We start from the raw sequence: 18761 nt of genomic DNA on the forward strand, positions 1-18761 counted from the left end.
TCAATTTCCCAAACTTTCAAGAATCTGTGAGGAGTAACAACAAATAATCAAGGCAACTAAAATCACCACCACAAGGGACACAATAATTTTTAACGTGGAAAAACCTTCTCAATGTGAGAAGTAAACAACCACGGGACCAAGCCAGTAATAGAACTCCACTATGATCATAATATGGGTACAAGAGAGTTTTAAATATGGCACAAATTCGTGCTCAGTAACCAGCCAAAAACAGCAAGGTAACCAGCATAACAATCAGCCAAAACAATGAGAAAACAAACATGAAATTGAGAATAAAATTCAGCAGAAAAACCAGAAAATACTAATATTGTCTGAGCTCGATTTCTCCCACCTCAGACCTCTGATCGATGATCCAACCGGTCAGATTGAAGTACCACGAGTCACAAACCTGCTGTCCAAATTTCAGCCCGATCCGACGGTGAACAAAGGAGAAATCGCGAATCTAGTGCAGCTGCTCCATTTTATGCGAAAATGGGTTTTGCTCTTCCTCTCTCACTTTTCTCTTGCCTCACTATTTGAATTCAGCTCTCTCACAGATTCTTGCAAGTTTGGGAAATTGATTATCCGCTGCATATTGCTCTGTTAGAGTTGTTATTGTTATTTGTTGTTGAATTTCCCATCAGAGTGACATCAGAGCTCTTTGGTTAAGGGGTTGTTTGACTTGTTTGAATGATGGAGGCAAATACAAATAGAATGATCTGTTTGAATGGCTCTAATTATCACTTGTGGAAGGGAAAAATGAAGGATCTGTTATTTGTGAAGAATTTGCATCTTCCTGTGTTTGCTAATGAGAAGCTAGAATCCAAGACTGATGAGGATTGGAGTTTTGAACATCAGCAGGTTTGTGGTTTTATTCGGCAATATGTAGAAGACAACGGAAGCAAGTCCAAGTCCAGATACAAGAATGTGAGTGCAATTATTGTCACAAAATGGGGCACATACAGAGGAACTGTTTCATATGGAAAAGGGAGAGTAAAAACAATAACAGTAAGCAGAGAGATAAGAATCATGATGATGATGACCGTGTTACTACTGCTACTTGTGATGATCTGATTATTCTCCGTGACTATGATTCAGTAAATCTTATATCAGATGAGAGCATGTGGATTATTGATAGTGGTGCTACACTGCATGTTACACCAAGGAAGGAGTTCTTCACATCTTACACTTCTGGTGACTTTGGAGTGTTGAAGATGGGTAATAATGGTGTGTCCAAGGTAGTTGGTATTGGTGATGTTTGTTTGCAGACCAACATGGGAGTGCAGTTGTTGCTTAGAGGAGTCAAACATGCTCCAGATGTTCACTTTAATTTGATATCTATGCAGATGCTTGATGATGGTGGTTATGATAATCACTTTGGTTCAGGAAAATGAAAACTCATCAGAGGTAACTTAGTTGTGGCCAGAGGGGAGAAAATTAATAAACTATATTGGACTAAAGCATTGGTTGCTAAAGACAGTGTGAATGTCATGGATATGGAGGCTTCTTTGTGGCACCGCAGGCTTAGTCATATCAGTGAAAAGGGGCTGAATTGTTTAGCTAAAAAGGATGTACTTCCGGGATTAAAGAGTGCAGAGTTGGAGAAATGTTCTCATTGCATGACTAGTAAGCAGACTAGAGTATCCTTCAAGAAACATCCTCCCTCAAGGAAGTCAGAGTTGCTTGAATTGATGCATTATGATGTTTGTGGCCCGTTGAAGGTAAAGTCATTTAGTGGTGCACTTTATTTTGTTACTTTTATTGATGATTGTTCCAGGAAGCTTTGGGTTTATGCTTTGAAGACAAAAGACCAAGTTCTGGAGAAATTCAAAGAGTTCCATGTTATGGTGGAGAGACAGTCAGGCAAGAAGCTGAAATGCATTCGTACTGACAATGGTGGTGAGTATTGTGGACCATTTGGTGTTTATTGCAAGCAGCACGGTATCAGACATGAAAAGACTCATCCGCTGAATGGTTTAGCAGAGAGAATGAACATGACATTGATTGAAAGAGTTAGGTGTATGCTTTCTGAAGCAAAGTTGCCTAAGCATTTCTGGGGTGAAGCGTTGTACACGACAGTGCATGTTATTAATCTGAGTCATGCAGTTGCTTTGAATGCTGAGGTGCCAGACAAGATTTGGTTTGGCAAGAATGTCGGGTATGATCATTTGCGTGTCTTCGGTTGCAAAGCATATGTGCATGTTCCAAAGGATGAGAGATCCAAGTTGGATGCGAAGACAAGACAGTGCATCTTTATCGGTTATGGTCAGGATGAATTTGGCTACAAGCTGTATGATCCAGTTGAGAAGAAAGTTGTTAGAAGCCGTGATGTGAAGTTCATGGAAGACCAAACCATTGAAGACATTGATAAGATGGAGAAGACTACACCTGAGATTGATAATGGTTTGTCTAATGTTGATCCCGTTCGGATGCCTATACATGATCTGGATACTGCTAAAAATAATGTTCAGAATGATGAGCAACATGATGATGTTGGTGATCAGCAACTTGGAGATAATTTTGATGTTCCTAATGATGATGCTGAAGAGGAACATGAAATGTCACAAGATGAGGATCTTGGTGATGCTCCTGAACTCCCTCAAGCTCAAGTTTGGAGGTCTACTAGGCAGAGGAAACCATCCACCAGGTATCCTTCTGATGACTATGTTACCTTGACTGATGGAGGAGAACCTTAATGTTATGATGAAGCCATGGAGAGTGATGAAAAGAAGAAGTGGATGGATGCTATGCAAGATGAAATGAAGTTTTTGCATGATAATCACACTTTTGATTTGGTGAAATTGCCTAAGGGCAAGAAGGCTTTGGAAAACAGGTGGATCTTCAGGGTGAAGCAAGAAAGCACTTCTACATCTCCAAGGTATAAAGTCAGATTGGTTGTGAAAGGTTTCAGACAGAGAAAGGGTGTTGATTTCAATGAGATTTTTTCTCCTGTGGTGAAGATGTCATCCATTAGAATCATGTTGAGTTTGGCTGCTACTCTTAATTTGGAGGTAGAGCAAATGGATGTCAAAATCGCTTTCCTTCATGGTGACTTGGAGGAAGAGATTTACATGAAGCAACCTGATGGCTTTCTGGTTAAAGGCAAGGAAGACTATGTGTGTAGGCTGAGAAAGAGTCTATATGGTTTGAAGCAGGCCCCGTCGCGTCAGTGGTACAAGAAGTTTGAGTCAGTTATGTGTGAGCAAGGCTACAAGAAGACTACTTCTGATCACTGTGTCTTTGTTAAAAAGTTTGTTGATGATGATTTCATTATCCTGTTATTGTATGTTGATGACATGCTTATTGTTGGGAAAAATATTTCCATGATTGACAGGTTGAAGAAGCAATTGGGCGAGTCATTTGCCATGAAAGACATGGGAGCTGCTAAGCAGATTCTTGGTATAAGAATCATGCATGACAGGAACAACAAGAAACTTTGGTTGTCACAAGAACACTATGTTGAAAGAGTGTTACAGAGGTTCCAGATGGAAAATGCTAAGGTTGTAAGTACTCCTCTTGCTACTCATTTTAAATTGAGTACTAGTCAGAGTCCTTCCAATGAAGCTGAAAAACCAAATATGCAACGGGTTCCTTATGCATCTGTTGTGGGTAGTTTAATGTATGCAATGGTGTGTACAAGGCCTGATATTGCACATGCTGTTGGTACAGTTAGTAGATTTCTGTCTAATCCAGGTAGAGAGCATTGGAATGCTGTGAAATGGATTTTGAGGTATCTCCGTGGTACTACCAGTTTGAGGCTTTGTTTTAGAGGTGATAAACTTACTCCTGTGGGATATACTGATTCTGATATGGCTGGAGACATTGATTCCAGAAAGTCTACTTCAGGCTACTTGATTAAGTTTGTAGGGGGAGCTGTGGCATGGCAATCCAGATTGCAAAGGTGTGTTGCATTGTCCACTACTGAGGCAGAGTTCATTGCCATTACAGAAGCATGCAAGGAATTGTTATGGTTGAAGAAATTCTTGCAGGAGCTTGGTTTTGTTCAAGATAAGTACTTGCTATTTTGTGATAGTCAAGGTGCAATTCATCTTGGTAAGAATTCAACTTTTCATTCTAGGTCTAAGCACATTGATGTTAGGTATCATTGAATACGTGATGCTTTGGATGCTGGGTTGTTGGAATTGGCCAAGGTTCATACAAATGATAATGGTGCCGATATAATGACCAAGGCATTACCGAGAAACAAGTTTGAAACTTGTTGTGAGATCGTCGGTTTGGCGGTCACCTCCACATAGTTGTGAGGGGGAGATATGTTGGGTTTTGGGCTCCCTTCCTATATGGAGAAATGCCCAATATGTGCAAGCTCATGTGTCTCACTTAACCAAGTGGAGAGAGGTCAGATTAGTGAGGGTGAGAGAGCTGAATTCAAATAGTGAGGCAAGAGAAAAGTGAGAGAGGAAGAGCAAAACCCATTTTCGCATAAAACAGAGCAGCTGCACTAGATTCGCGATTTCTCCTTCGTTCACCGTCGGATCGGGCTGAAATTTGGACAGCAGGTTCGTGACTCGTGGTACTTCAATCTGACCGATTGGATAGTCGATCAGAGGTCTGAGGTGGGAGAAATCGAGCTCGGACAGTAGCAGTATTTTCTGGTTTTTCTGCTGAATTTTGTTCTCAATTTCATGCTTGTTTTCTCATTGTTTTGGCTGATTGTTATGCTGGTTACCTTGATGTTTTTGGCTGGTTACTGAGCACGAATTTGTGCCATATTTAAAACTCTCTTGTACCCATATTTTGATCATAGTGGAGCTCTATTACTGGCTTGGTCCCGTGGTTGTTTACTTCTCACATTGAGAAGGTTTTTCCACGTTAAAATTATTGTGTCCCTTGTGGTGGTGATTTTAGTTGCCTTGATTATTTGTTGTTGCTCCTCACAGATTCTTGCAAGTTTGGAAAATTGATTATCCGCTGCATATTGCTCTGTTAGAGTTGTTATTGTTATTTGTTGTTGAATTTCCCATCAAATTATACTATAAAGATATGGATGAAAATAACCTAGAGGATGTGAGAGTAAATTTAAAAATAATTTGATTTTATTAATTTTAATGACAATGATAGAATTTAATATTTATTATTACGTAGAAGTTTATTTTTCTTTTAATTTATTATCAATTATAATGTTTCGTATTTTGTAAATTATCAATAAATAAAAATATTTCAGTACTTCGTATATACTAAAAGTGTAATAAATTTGTATTTAGATATAAAAAGTAATTATGTTTTGATACACATAATAAATATGTATAATTTTTAAAAGTGTATATTTTTTTATTAGGAATATGTTTATTAATATTTTAGTATATATTATATTTAATATATAAAAAACATTTATTTAGTATTTAATAATATTAATGAAATAATAATATACAACATATTTTATATTATTAAATTATATAATAAATTAATATTATTAAATATATAACTTATATAATAAATATGTTATATACAATTTGATTACTATTTAATTTGAATTAAATACGATTTATTTGATTAATATATTTTTTTTAAGGAGGGCCGAGGCCAAGTTAACCTCAAAATAACAAATTTAATCCTGATTTCTTAAACTGCTCTTCGCAAGAGCATCTGATCATATGTCTCACTCTAACATCCACAAATTGCTCCACATGAAATTTGATTTTTGAAATCAAATTTCTTCCCATAGCTTTGCTAGAGTCCCTTTGACTGATACCTTTAGCCACTTGAAGAGAATCCACGTGAAAGTAAAATTCATTCTAGAAATAAGCTTCAAATCTTCGAGAACTCCCCACAATTCCTACATATTGCATATTTTCTTTGCAAAGCCTCTAACCATTGCCCTTCATTTCCTCCAGTTAAATCCCACAATCGGTCGGCATCATCCTTAGTACCATTCTCGTTCATTTCCTCTATTTAAATTCCACATTCGGCATTACCTACCCATCATCCTTAGTACCATCTGAATTAATCTTTTGACCCAACCTTTCCGAAGGGCAAATAAAACTATTTAGTTTGATTAATACTTAATTGAATTAAAAAAGATTATTTAATTTATTAATATTTAATTGAATTAAAATAACTATTTAATTTATTAAATTATGAATTAATTTAAATTAATTTAAATTAATTTAATATATTTATTTAATTAATTAATATTTAAATATTTTAATTATTAATTACGTATTAAAAGAAATTAAAATTGTACCAAAATATATTTATTATGTATCAAAAAGTGTAATAAATATTTGTGGTCTAGTGAGATAAAAATGTAAAGCAAGTATATTTTTATTTGAGTATATTTTATTACACTTTTAAAGTATAATCAAACAAGTATACAATATGTATATTTAAATTGGATAAAAATGCAAAGTAATATGACCTGGTGGTAAGAGTGCTGGGAAGGAGAGGACTTGTTCAAATTTTTCTTGTTGCAAAATTTTGATTTTTTAGGTATTAAAATTTTCAATTTTATAAAAATAAAAAATAAAAACAAAAACAAATATTTATTGACAATGCACATCATAAACAAAAAAAATCAGCTACATCATTATTTTTTATGATTGCATTATTGCATTATTCTCTTTTCTTCGACATAATTGAGTTAATTGGTTTGCAAAATATGGAAGATTTTCCAGTGAACATTTGAAGATTTAAAATTGGTTTGTCTTTTCATTTCATCCTTATAAAAGAAACATTTTTTATTGAAATGTCGTTATCTTAATTCACAGAAATCTTAAGTTTTATTTTGCAGTGTACGATGTTATGTACAAAACTTACATGTTACTCTAATGGAAGTAAAATGTAATTGCTAGTATAACGAGGGTAAATATAACTTATAATCGTTTTTTTATTGACTCGTGTAACTTGGAATGCTTGCTTAAAATTTATAACATGTAGGTACTTCTACAGTTCAGAGCAAAACAGAATATACCAAAATAAAATAGAGGTAGTAATTGCTTGATATATTGTTACCATGCTCTTGGTGAGTACAAAGTTATCAGAAAAACTATAGCAGAGTTAGCACAACAAGTTATTCTCACTGAGATCATTAGTATAGCTAGAATGATTTGCAAATTTATAAATAACACAGGTAAGACATTACTATGATAAAAAGCTACGAGACAAATCCTGGCTACACACACACACAAACACATAATCCACTAGGACAAGAACATCAAATTTTTTCTGCAGTTTTACATAGTGTTGTCTACCAACAAAATTTGTGTAATTAACTTGTAGATGGTTGAAAGAAACATTATGCATCATGTAACTTAAAGACATTCAACGACTAAACAGGGTTATAAGTGTTGAGCAATGTTTAAGCTCACATTCCACAAGTTACACCGGTAACCTATCATATCAGGTACAACAAAAAATTCAAGAGTTCCTCAAGGCTATGAGATACATTTGAATGTTATAAGCCACTTGGCTACAATAATCACGCATTATAATTTCCCCAAAAGCATCTAAACTGTTGCCTATTAACCAATTGTGTGGTAACCATGAATCATTTCTCATTCTAAATCCTTCAGAACACAAGCTGCCAGGTTGCAGTGCTCTCAGAAAAGGATTTGAACTCGGCCTTTCACTGCTGCTGCTCGTATATTTGCATGTAAGTTTCTGAAAGCGCAACCAAGTGAGGGAGTGTTTCTGACACATGCAAATCCTGCATCTCATACCTGAAAAATCAAAGAGTTAGACCTTAAAATTGTTATGTGAGGAGTGCTTTGAACACTCACTTTAAAAATCTTTCAAACACCACACTATCTTAATCGGGTAAAATCATGTGGGTTCCACCACTTTATTAGGGACCTATTTCTAAAGTGGTGAAATCCACATGAATTTCACACAATGAATTTCACCGAATAAAAGAGTGAGTGTTGAAAATATAGTATTCTTAACACCTAACCAGATTTGTACATTTTAATACTACTAAAAAAATATATTACCATAGTTCTTCTGATTTTCGTTGCACAAACGCCCTATAGGATCCTTCACCTGGTTTGCCATCATGAACAATATTTGCAATCAAATCATATTTAGTGCGCAATTTCTCATTTTCTCTTGGTGTTGGCAAGGGAATGTAATCCTTCAACTCCAAGTTCTTCACAGGAAAGTTGACTGAAACAAACATTCACTGAATTAGGGTGAACTTAGAAATAAGTAGGCTGATATTAACTTGAATACATTACAGTTTTTTCAACATAAGTTCTCACCTAAAGTAGGATTCTTTTCCACAAAAAAATTGTTCTTGGTAAATCGCCGCATGTGAAGAATCATATACTTAGGCAGTCTGGTAACACGATATTGCATCCTTGCTATATGAGGACGGACCACCTCGGTGATAGTCTCACCGTCAAACTTCTTTAGTATGTTGAAAAGTGGAACCTAGAAACCAAGCCTTATCAGCACTGATTATAGGTAAAGAAATTACAGACATTGACTTTTATTTAAATGAATACATCAAAACAAACCATATAAGTGATGACTATGTTCAAGCTCAAGTCTATTTCATTTGGTTTCAATAAAATAAAGTTGTTTTAACAACTTCATTGTCTAAAGGGAAGCAAAGAGCTATGCAGATCCATATGAAGTGTCTTGTTATATATATTAAGTGCTTATAGAAAAGATGGTAAATAGCAGACATGACGCATTCCATCTAGCATGCAAAATAAACCATAAAAAAACATCTACTTTACTTGAAAAGTAAAAAAGTAAGAGATGGTTAGAAATCAAGAGAAAAATTCACTAGAAACTAGAAAGGATGCAGCATGACAGTGGACACTTAATTTGTCAAGCAAATATCACAAAGTAAGCTTTTTTTAAATGATCGGAAAGTGATATTAAGTTACCAATCTTGGTTTTACAACATCCTTCTTGGTTTTCATATCCAAACTATTTCAATTTATATATGTATGATGTACCGATTGGATATAACAGACAAAATAACAAGAATCAAGCTTCAATTTAGGGTCATTTCAATCCAAAATACATTGACTATAATACTTCAAAATGGGGCAAGAGCAAGTTTTTCCTCCCCGTCCGGATTAGAAAATGAATATCCATCCCCATCCCGCCCATATATTTAGAAAAATAAAATTGAAAAATCTTGTTTTAATTAATACTAATAAAATTAGAACTACTACACCATGATAAAATAATATTGAAATACAATTGTCTATTGAAAAGAGATTAAATTTTAACATAAGTAAAGAGCATTAATATGAATCATAAGAGGCAATAGAAGAATCAATAGAGCGGTGAGTATGGAGTATATCCCACCCACGATTGTCGATGGCGAAGTGGAAGTAAAAATTGAAGAATCTGATGTTGAAGACGAGCTCGAGTTTTGGTCGAATTCGATTATATTGTTTGCCCTAGGAGATTCTCTGTCAATGAATGCAGTCAAGAAGTTCATGGAGAAGAATTGGAACTCGGTTTCGCTACCAGAGCTGTATTACAATGATGAAGGATATTTTATTGTGCGATTCAGGAACCAAGAGGATAGAGAACATGTGCTAGCTCAGGGCCCGTATTTCATTTATGGGAAGCCATTGTTCTTAAGACAGTGGAGCTCAGATTTTGAGATGAAAGAGGACATATTGCGGGTTATGCCGTTGTGGGTCACATTTCCCCAATTGCCCCTTCACCTGTGGGGAGAGAAATGCTTGGCTAAGATAGCAAGCTCCATTGGAAAACCAATTACAATGGATGAATGTACAACAAAGAAGCTAAGGGTCTCATATGCCCGAATGTTGGTGGAGGTAGATGTTACACAAAAACTTCGAAACAGCATCAACATCAGGGATCATAACAACAAGCTTGTCCAACAATGTATTGAGTATGAATGGGTACCCAAATATTGCCATAAATGCCTGAAAATAGGGCATGACTGTGCACTGAAGAAGCCAATGAACCACCAAGTCAAGAAGATATGGCAACCAGTTGGGAATTTACAGAAGTCAGAGCCTTCCCAAGGGGACCAAACTCAAAGGGGAGAGGTTCAGCCAGTCATAATGGTAGCAGAGAAACCAATAGAAGAAGAGGGTACTAGCACAGACTGGACTATGGTGGCAGAAAAGGACAGAGGTAAAAGAGTAATGAATTATTCACCAAAGAGTTCATCCATGGAATACCAAAACACTTTCACACCTCTAAGGATTGGAGAAGGTCCTGTAGGGGATGATAGAAGGCTACGATGCTAGTGACCTGGAATGTGAGAGGAATTAATAAAGGAGCTAGACACAGGGAGGTATTTTCTTATATTGCTTCTTTTAAGTCTCCTATTGTTGGCTTGTTAGAGACTAGAGTTAAAGAAGATAAGGCTGCTGGAATAAGAAGATATTATGAAAATAAGTGGTGTTTTGAAGATAACTATGACAAACACTATAATGGTAGGATCTGGCTTCTGTGGAATAAAGCTGAAGTGATTATTAGGATGATTCAAGTCCATGAACAATTTCTGCACTTTGAGGTTTATGGAATAGATAACTCCTTTCGATATGTTGCTACAATGATTTATGCCTTCAATCAAGTGGAACATAGGAAAACATTGTGGAGCAAGTTGGAAAGTCTGGGAAGCAGTATGGATAGGCCCTGGGTTGTCATTGGGGACTTTAATAATGTCTTGAAGGAGGAGGATAGAATTGGTGGGCAACCAGTTAGTTATGCAGAATATAGAGATCTAGATGAGATGATGCACAATGTTAGCTTGTTTGAAAATGTTTCCAAAGGAAGCTACTTCACCTGGTCCAACAAACACACCCAAGGAATCATCCACTCAAGAATTGATAGAATGGTGTCTAACATCCAGTGGTTGCAGAAGTATCCTGATGCTGTAGTGGAAAACTTGGCACCTAATATTTCTGATCATACCCCTGTCAAAGTTAGTGTTAGCCAACAGCAGATAAGGAAGGGATCGATGTTTAAATTCCTGAATTGTAGTGTTAAAGAGCCTACCTATATGCAGATTGTGAAGAACAGTTGGCAAGAAGAGGTGATAGGTAATAACATGTACAGATTATGGAGGAAATTATTGAGACTGCAACCGATTCTGAAGAAGCTGAATTCCCAATACTCAGACATTCAGGACCAAATCCAGAAAGCCAGACAATTGCTTCTAGACGAACAGAAGGATCTCCAAAATAATTTGTTTGATGTGCAAAGTATTGAGAGAGTGAAGCAGTGTACTGAGAACCTCATCCATTTGAACCAAACAGAGGAAAATATATTGAAGCAGAAAGCCAAGGTGAATTGGTTACAACTAGGAGATCGTAATAATGCTTTTTATCATGCCTATGTGAGGGACAGAAACAAGCAAAAGGGGATGTATTCTTTGGAGTCTGTAAATGGAGGTAGCCTAAGCAAACCAGAAGATATAGAAGAAGAAGTTTTGCAATTCTATGACAAACTGGTAGGTACTAAATCCCTGAACCTGAGATGTATCGATATTACCACCGTAAGGAATGGTAAAACTCTTGATAGAGAGAGTGCTTGTCAGCTGATAAGACCTGTTGAGGAAGGGGAAGTGTGGAGTGCTCTGAAAAGTATAGGCCAGAATAAGGCACCGGGGGTGGATGGATTCAACGCTTACTTCTTCACAGCTACATGGCAAATTGTGAAAAATGATGTGACAGCTGCAGTTAAAGAATTTTTTCATAATGGAAAGATGCTGAAGGTTTTTAACTGCTCCTTGGTAACTCTTATCCCCAAAAATCCTGATGCTAAAACTGTTAAGGATATGAGGCCTATAGCTTGCTGTAGTACAATTTACAAGATTATATCAAAAATCCTAACAACTAGACTGGGTAAGGTGATCAGTAAGCTGGTGGATGAATCACAATCTGCTTTTGTTCCAGGTAGACACATACAGGACAACATCATCTTGGCTCAAGAACTGATCAAAGGGTATAACAGGAAGAATATTTCTCCGAGGTGCAAGGTTCAGATGGATATTCAAAAGGCGTATGATACGGTTGACTGGAATGCTTTAGCTCAGATTATGCAAGAGATGGGAATACCTCAGATGTTCAGAAATTGGGTAATGGAATGTGTAACCACTACTTCTTATCGGTTCAATATCAATGGGAGTCCCTCAAAAGTTCTGGAAGCAAAAAGGGGATTGAGACAGGGAGATCCCATCTCCCCCCTCTTATTTGTGCTGGTGATGGAATACCTTCATAGGATGTTCCAAAACTTGAATAATAATCCAAACTTCAATTTTCACCAAAATGTGAAAAATTGAAGCTTATCGACATGTGTTTTGCTGATGATATTGTGATTTTTGCGAGAGGGGATGTTGGTTCTCTTCAACTCATTATGCAGGTGGTGGAAAAATTCACTAACTCAACTGGCTTGCAAATGAGCATTCCTAAAAGCAAGCTATTTGTGGAAGGGGTAGATGGCATAACTAAAGGAAACTTGCAGCAAGCAACTGGATTCTCTTTGGGGCAGCTTCCAGTCAAGTATCTTGGAGTGCCTCTGAACAGTAGAAAGCTCACCATCAACAATTGTCAAGGGCTGCTAGATAGAATGACTGTTAGAATTAACCATTGGTGTAGCCGTCTTTTGTCGTATGCAGGTAAATTACAGTTGGTGAGAAGTGTGATGTTTGCTATAACCAATTATTGGATGCAAATTTTTCTTCTACCCAAAAGGATCATTAGGCTCATTGAAAGCATGTGTAGAAGATTCATTTGGGCTGGAAATGACGAGAAGAGTAAAAGAGCGCCGGTGGCCTGGGACCACGTTTGTGATTCGATTGCAAATGGTGGAAGGAACATCATAGCCTTAGGGGAGTGGAATAAAGCCACCATTGGCAAGCTTCTCTGGAATTTGAGCGAGAAGAAGGATAAAATGTGGGTTAAATGGATGCATATTTACTACTTGAAGAATGGAGTGATTGAGGAATACCAGCCCAACAACAACAGTTCATGGTTGATGAAGTCCATGTGTAAACATAAAGCTGAATTGATGTCTAATGATATTTGGGTTGAATTCCAGGCTAATAATATGTATAGCACTCGAAGAATGTATCGGCATCTGCGTGGGGACAAGCCAAGAGTTGATTGGAGGAGGTTAATGTACATAAACATGGCTAGACCAAGGGCTGTTTTTACTCTTTGGCTGGTCTGTCAGGACAGATTGCAAACCAAAGACAGATTGATGAAACACGGGACTTATACTGATGGGAATTGTCTGTTTTGTGATGTGCAGGAAAATAGATGCCATTTATTCTTTGAGTGTGCAATCACAAAGAAGATTTGGAAGGAGATTCTTAATAGGCTTGGGCTTGGTTATATCCATATTGATTGGAATGAGCATACTGCTTGGCAACAAGCCAAAGGGAAGGGCAACAAAATGCGTATTTTCAAAGCTGCGCTGGCTGAAACGGTATACCACATTTGGTGGGTGAGAAACAGGATTTGTTTCCAACAGGGGAGGAAGGAAGAGCTTCAAAGCCAACATATTCATGACATACTTATGGATAGATTTAGAATGAATAGAAAATTGACAGCGTATTGTAATAGCCTTTAGTGGTCGTTGTTTGTATCCGTGTCGGTTGGGGTCTGGATCTGAGGATCGGCGTATATTTCTTTGTTTTTGGCAATAAAGATTATTATTATTCCAAAAAAAAAAATGTAAATAAAAATAATATAAAATAGTAATTTTAATTAGTGGACGGGTTCAGGAGCGGGTCTTTACACCCCATCCCTGCCCCTAACTTTGGATATCGGGGAAAACCCAAACCCGGTCGAAGCAAATTTTCCCAGTCAAATCGGGGAAGGTTTGAGTGTGTATCCATGGGTTCAGGTCTCGCTGTGAAGTCTATATGTAACAAGCAAAATAACAATTAGTGAAGAAGTACCTGGGGTATTATATTTTTCTCCATCACATCCTTGAAAAGAGGAGGCGGCGGCAAGTCCAACCCTAACATTAGAAATGGCATTTTCAAAGTTTCTTTGAAGGATGCATATTGCCTAGCTGCGCCATCCAATTGGTCCTCATTTTCTCTCTTATCACCGATCCTTTTGTTAGGAATCTCTTTAACAACCTCAAGCTCACCCTGCGAGAACAGTAAACTTAATTAAAAAACATGGAGTAAGTGACTAGTTGCAACCAGCTAGAATATATCAACAAAAGAAAAACTAGCGTGAAAAGATGAACCTGAAAACACTCGTAAATTATGCTCGTATTCTTCTTTGAAGTTTTAAGATCAGCATGCAGCGTATTAAGAAGCCATGACACGAACTCAACTGGGTCAGACTGCGCACCAATTCGAAATCGTTTTTTACTAGCTTTCATCACTGCTTGAAGAAATTCATGGGGACTAACCTGTTGATATGCATAAAGAAAGCATAAAAAAGTTAAATACACGTGCACACAAACACACACACACAAACAAACAATGACAGCATCGAAACAAACCTGTCCTTTAAAGTTTCGCGCATGCCAGATCTTCCTAGTGAGTTCACCAAATCGATGAACAAGTGGAGATTTGCAGTGTTGATAGTTTTCAGGGATAAGAAAAAAATTCCTCAATGGGGTAATTCTCATTAAGGATTGAATTGTTACATTCACAAAATCAGTCTCCTTAATATTATTAAGCCCAACCTGAAATTTTTTCATATGATGGATAAAGATAAGCCATAAGGCATCAAACTTGAAACTACAAGTCAACTAAAAGCAAAAAAAAATTCCATATGAAAGAACAAATTTACCATTCCCGGAAGGTAACTAGAACCATCTAGTGCCCTGGACCACTGCTTATTTTTGTCAAGTTGTTCAACATCTTTTGCAGTAAACCTGCAGATTGATATATATCCTAGTAGTTAATCTTTAGAAAAAGCCAACATAAACAAACATAAACAATGGCCCAAAAAGATAACTTAATTAATGGTAGAACTTTAAAGGTTTCTATGTAATTCTGAATTAAGGGGAAAACAAATCTACTGAAAGAGATCAAATGCATAACATAACCAAGTGGGTAACTGAATTCATTGAGCAAAAAATTATGACACATTTGACGCAATGACCATAACCTATAAAAACAAATGCTATTAACTAAGTATATAATTAAGAGAAAATTTAATACTACTGACGACTTAAGAAACAAGTATAAAATAATTATTCCTCACGAAAAACATTTTTTCAGTACCTAAAATGGGATTCCATGGTGGCCGAAACATCAATGATGATCCTCAACTACCCAATCCAAGGAGTTGTCCAAGGTTCTGCCCAGCCCATTATGGAGCAAATCGTATACACATAACACCACTAAGAATTTAATTTCCCACCTATCCAAAATGTGTGTCCAAACCATTAACCAAAGGCTTAAATCCAATATTCTAACAGACTTTGTGTACGCAAGTGACCATAACTACAACCCTGGGTGGAAATACTCTATTTTGGAAGGTTCGTAACTTGAATTTTGAAAATAATGGATACAAATTATTTGTTTTTTCAGGGGAAGTAGGGGTACAAAGGACAAAACTGTCTGGGCCAATAGCAGAAGCAACTACACATACATTGGACAAAAGATGAAAAATATAATAGTCACCAGCCAAACCATTTTTGCAAAATCATGTGCAGCAAACAAAACCAATGAAAATTGGACGAACCTTGGGTTCAGGACATGCCGAATGTCGTCTAGTGAAGGATCATTAATTTCATAGCCATCGGGAAGACAATATACTTTTTCAGTCTGGAGATTGATATAAACATGGTGTCCGGCTTCCAGACTATGCGTATAGGCATGAGATTTTTTCCCTCTCCCTTGGTAATACTTGCCACAAACCAAACACGCATATACATTTAAATTTGACAAAGAGACAGAACAGAACTTCTCAAAGTCAAAATCCAAAACCTACACACAACATGATATAAAAGTCAAGTACACACCATATGCAAACTAGCAAAACACATATCTACCGAATAGGACCAAATGAATAAAATACCTGTCTATTTACAGTGTCAAGATAAGGACAGTCCTTCCGAACCTCCACCTGGCGACTTCTTCCACCAAATAGTTGTTCCTGTGAATCTTCTTCTTCATCACTATAATCATCCCCTTCATATTTATGTCCATTCTGCTGAGATGCGCCATTCCTATTGTCGCTAACAGTACCCTTATCCCTTTGATAATAATCTTCCTCCTCATCGATGTCAGCATAGTTATTAGCCAACCCAGAAAGAGGATTTGCAATGGAGACAGGAGGAGGAGAGGGGGAAGAGTCCTTATCCACTCTTTTCCTTTTCGATTCAAAATCAAGCCCTTCCTTCTCTACCCTATCATCAGTTGCCCTTTCCCTTTTTGATGTCATGTTCTTTGCTAAAACACTTCGATATCAGCAACAAATACAACAAGCAAAGAGATGCTCCAGCAAAAACACTGTTGTGCTGTCAAAGCAAGCCAATAAATTTAATATATAGACAAGTTTTAATATGAAAGAGGCAAAAATAAAATAAAAGAACAGGCAACAAAAAGAGGAACATGTTCAGTAGCCGTAGCAGGAAGTGGCAGTGACGGAAAAGGCATGTTTCAAAGAATTCAAATTCTAATGTTATGAGTACATACTGCACAAAGGATTCAGTGAACTGAGAATGATAATAAAACACTTACATACAATGCAAAGAATTCAGTTCAGTGAACTGAGAATGATAATAAAACACTTACATACAATGCAAAGAATTCAGTTCAGTGAACTGAGAAAGATAATAAAACACTTACATACAACGCAACGGATTCATGAGAAAGATAATAAAACACTTTGTTCTGATTTGGGGAAGAAATGGTTAACCTGAAGCACAAAGTCAAAATCGATGCTGTGGAAGAAATGAATGAAAATTAATTGAAGTAAAACCAAATCCAGAAGCATCTTATGTGTTTTCTGGTGGATTTTTTATGGGTTTATGGTTGCACTGCTATTATAATACATAAAAGAAAAGGAATGCAGATGGAAAATACGCAGAGATTATCCTTTTGCTTATGAACCTAGTCCTAAGGAATATGTGAAAAAATAGTATATATCATTATTACTTTTGACTTTAATCATAACTACTTCTAAAGTCACGCATATGAATTATTGTGATCGGTGTATCAAAATTAAACTCTATTATGATTTAACATTTTACTTAGTGAAGTAAAATGTTGTTATGGTCGTAAAAATTCCACAGAGACAAAGGTGAATTTAGGTCTCAAGTCTCAACTTCGTTAAGATGCAACAAAGCCGCGTTACGGCTTCATTCATGAACATGTTCAACACTTGAGCATTGATGTTAAAACAATCTATCTTGATTTCATAAATTAGGTATATAACTAATTCATCATCTACCGCTGATTCACGGCATGAGAGGGAACAAATAGCATACGAAATCAGTGTGCAAGGAAGATGAAAACGAAACCTAATTAATGAATGCATAAAAATCAAAGAAAACTTACAGAGGAGAAGCAGAGAACGGTATGCGTGCGAGAAATGAGAAGCAGAAATAGCGGGAGGACGAGGAGCGACTGTATGGTGACTGAGGGATTGATTGATGCCTGATGCCGACTCCCAAAAAAATTCCAGGTTGTGTGGGCTTTTTTGTTACATTCGGCCCATTTATGCTCTCTAAGTTTAAAACCAGATAAAAACCATTATAACGGTTTAGGTTTAAAACCAAATTACCAAAACCGGATACAGAGAAATTAATCCAATTTTAAAAAACCGGTTTAGTAATCGAAAAGCGGTTATAGTACTAGTCAGAAAAAAACGTAGTGCAGTTGAACCGGGAAACAAGAGAAAAATTAGGATATGAAGTTTTCTTTTCTAACACCACCTGCATAGTCTGGTATCGCCACCGTGAGTACAACTTTAATCGTTGTCGCCGCCGCGGGTATAGATTCTATCGACGTTGCGTGCTTGGAGCTTATGTCTCAGTAATGTGATAGTTATCGTCGTGTGTAGGTATTATCGTCGTCGCCATGTGAATATGGATGCTAGATCTGGATCATGTGCGATCTACCTCTTCCGACGTTTACATCTCCGTCCGGTGAACAACCGCTGTTAACTCGATTATTTTCAGCCACGACGACGGAGTGAAACTCACATACTCAAGCAGTGTAGCCTTGTAAACTCCTTTTTACTCAATTTCCTTATGCATTAGCGTCAAAATGTTTTTGACCATAAAAAAAATGAAATTTTTACTCAATTAACCCGTTTTTTTTTTCATTTTCAAAATAATCCATTTTATAAATTAATTCTCAAACTACCTCATTTTTAAGATTTGGAGTCAGATGAATTAGCGTATGTTTTCTAAATTAAAGAGGTGACATCAATTAAACTGACTTATGCACATGGTACTGTCAATCCAATTGGCGTCTGTGTGTTAGCTTTTAAAGGAGACGTCAATTAATAATATGTGCTTACATACAAATACCATAAAGACTAATGTCGTTTACCGGGATGACCTAACCGACCTCTAGTACCACATCCCCTAGCTACCCGAACGGTGGCTCTAATCCACGTTGATGATTCACCCAAGGTGTTTGAGGATTTGAGGGGCCAGGAACATCACTGCCACCCGTAATGAAGCGCTACCGCCATACCTGAGTTCGTGACTCAGCTAGAGTAGTTGGGTTGTGTTTGAGTTATTGGAGGGCGATCAGGACAATTGAAGGGAGACATTGGTGTGAATGATGTGTCGAGGAAATGTTGAAATGATTGTTGGGGTATTTGATAGTCATATGGTTGTTGCATCATCCATTATGTATGCTTCACTTGCCTAGT

At 36.8% G+C, this 18761-nt stretch overlaps 1 protein-coding gene across 3 annotated transcripts; it reads right to left on the bottom strand.

The window, feature by feature from the left end:
* Positions 1–7237: 7237 nt before the first annotated feature.
* Positions 7238–17599, bottom strand: LOC127100741 (uncharacterized). Of its 3 annotated transcripts, XM_051038011.1 has the most exons (11): positions 17435–17572; positions 16724–16818; positions 15951–16392; positions 15615–15859; positions 14715–14799; positions 14422–14607; positions 14161–14328; positions 13862–14059; positions 8211–8382; positions 7944–8115; positions 7238–7673 (listed from the first exon to the last, which is right to left on the bottom strand). In XM_051038011.1, exons 3-11 carry the CDS (start codon positions 16314–16316, stop codon positions 7580–7582), a joined length of 1686 nt encoding a protein of 561 aa, XP_050893968.1. In that variant the 5' UTR covers positions 16317–16392; positions 16724–16818; positions 17435–17572; the 3' UTR covers positions 7238–7579. The 3 variants fall into 3 exon arrangements, with proteins under 3 accessions (XP_050893968.1, XP_050893967.1, XP_050893969.1); XM_051038010.1 differs by lacking the exon at positions 16724–16818 and having other exon boundaries at positions 17435–17599; XM_051038012.1 differs by lacking the exons at positions 15951–16392; positions 16724–16818; positions 17435–17572 and adding an exon at positions 15152–15290 and having other exon boundaries at positions 15615–15761.
* Between the last annotated feature and the right edge of the window lie 1162 nt (positions 17600–18761).

The sequence above is a fragment of the Lathyrus oleraceus genome, chromosome 7, assembly GCF_024323335.1.
Source record: "Lathyrus oleraceus cultivar Zhongwan6 chromosome 7, CAAS_Psat_ZW6_1.0, whole genome shotgun sequence".
NCBI lineage: Eukaryota > Viridiplantae > Streptophyta > Magnoliopsida > Fabales > Fabaceae > Lathyrus > Lathyrus oleraceus.

Excerpts from the sequence above, each read along its gene's own strand:
- LOC127100741 (XM_051038010.1), bottom strand. The coding sequence starts at position 16,316 with ATGACATCAAAAAGGGAAAGGGCAACTGATGATAGGGTAGAGAAGGAA. Across the intron at positions 14,329-14,421 it reads CGCGAAACTTTAAAGGACAG|GTTAGTCCCCATGAATTTCT; the intron begins GTTTGTTTCGAT and ends GCATATCAACAG. Across the intron at positions 8,383-13,861 it reads AGAAAAATATAATACCCCAG|GTTCCACTTTTCAACATACT; the intron begins GTACTTCTTCAC and ends CTTGGTTTCTAG.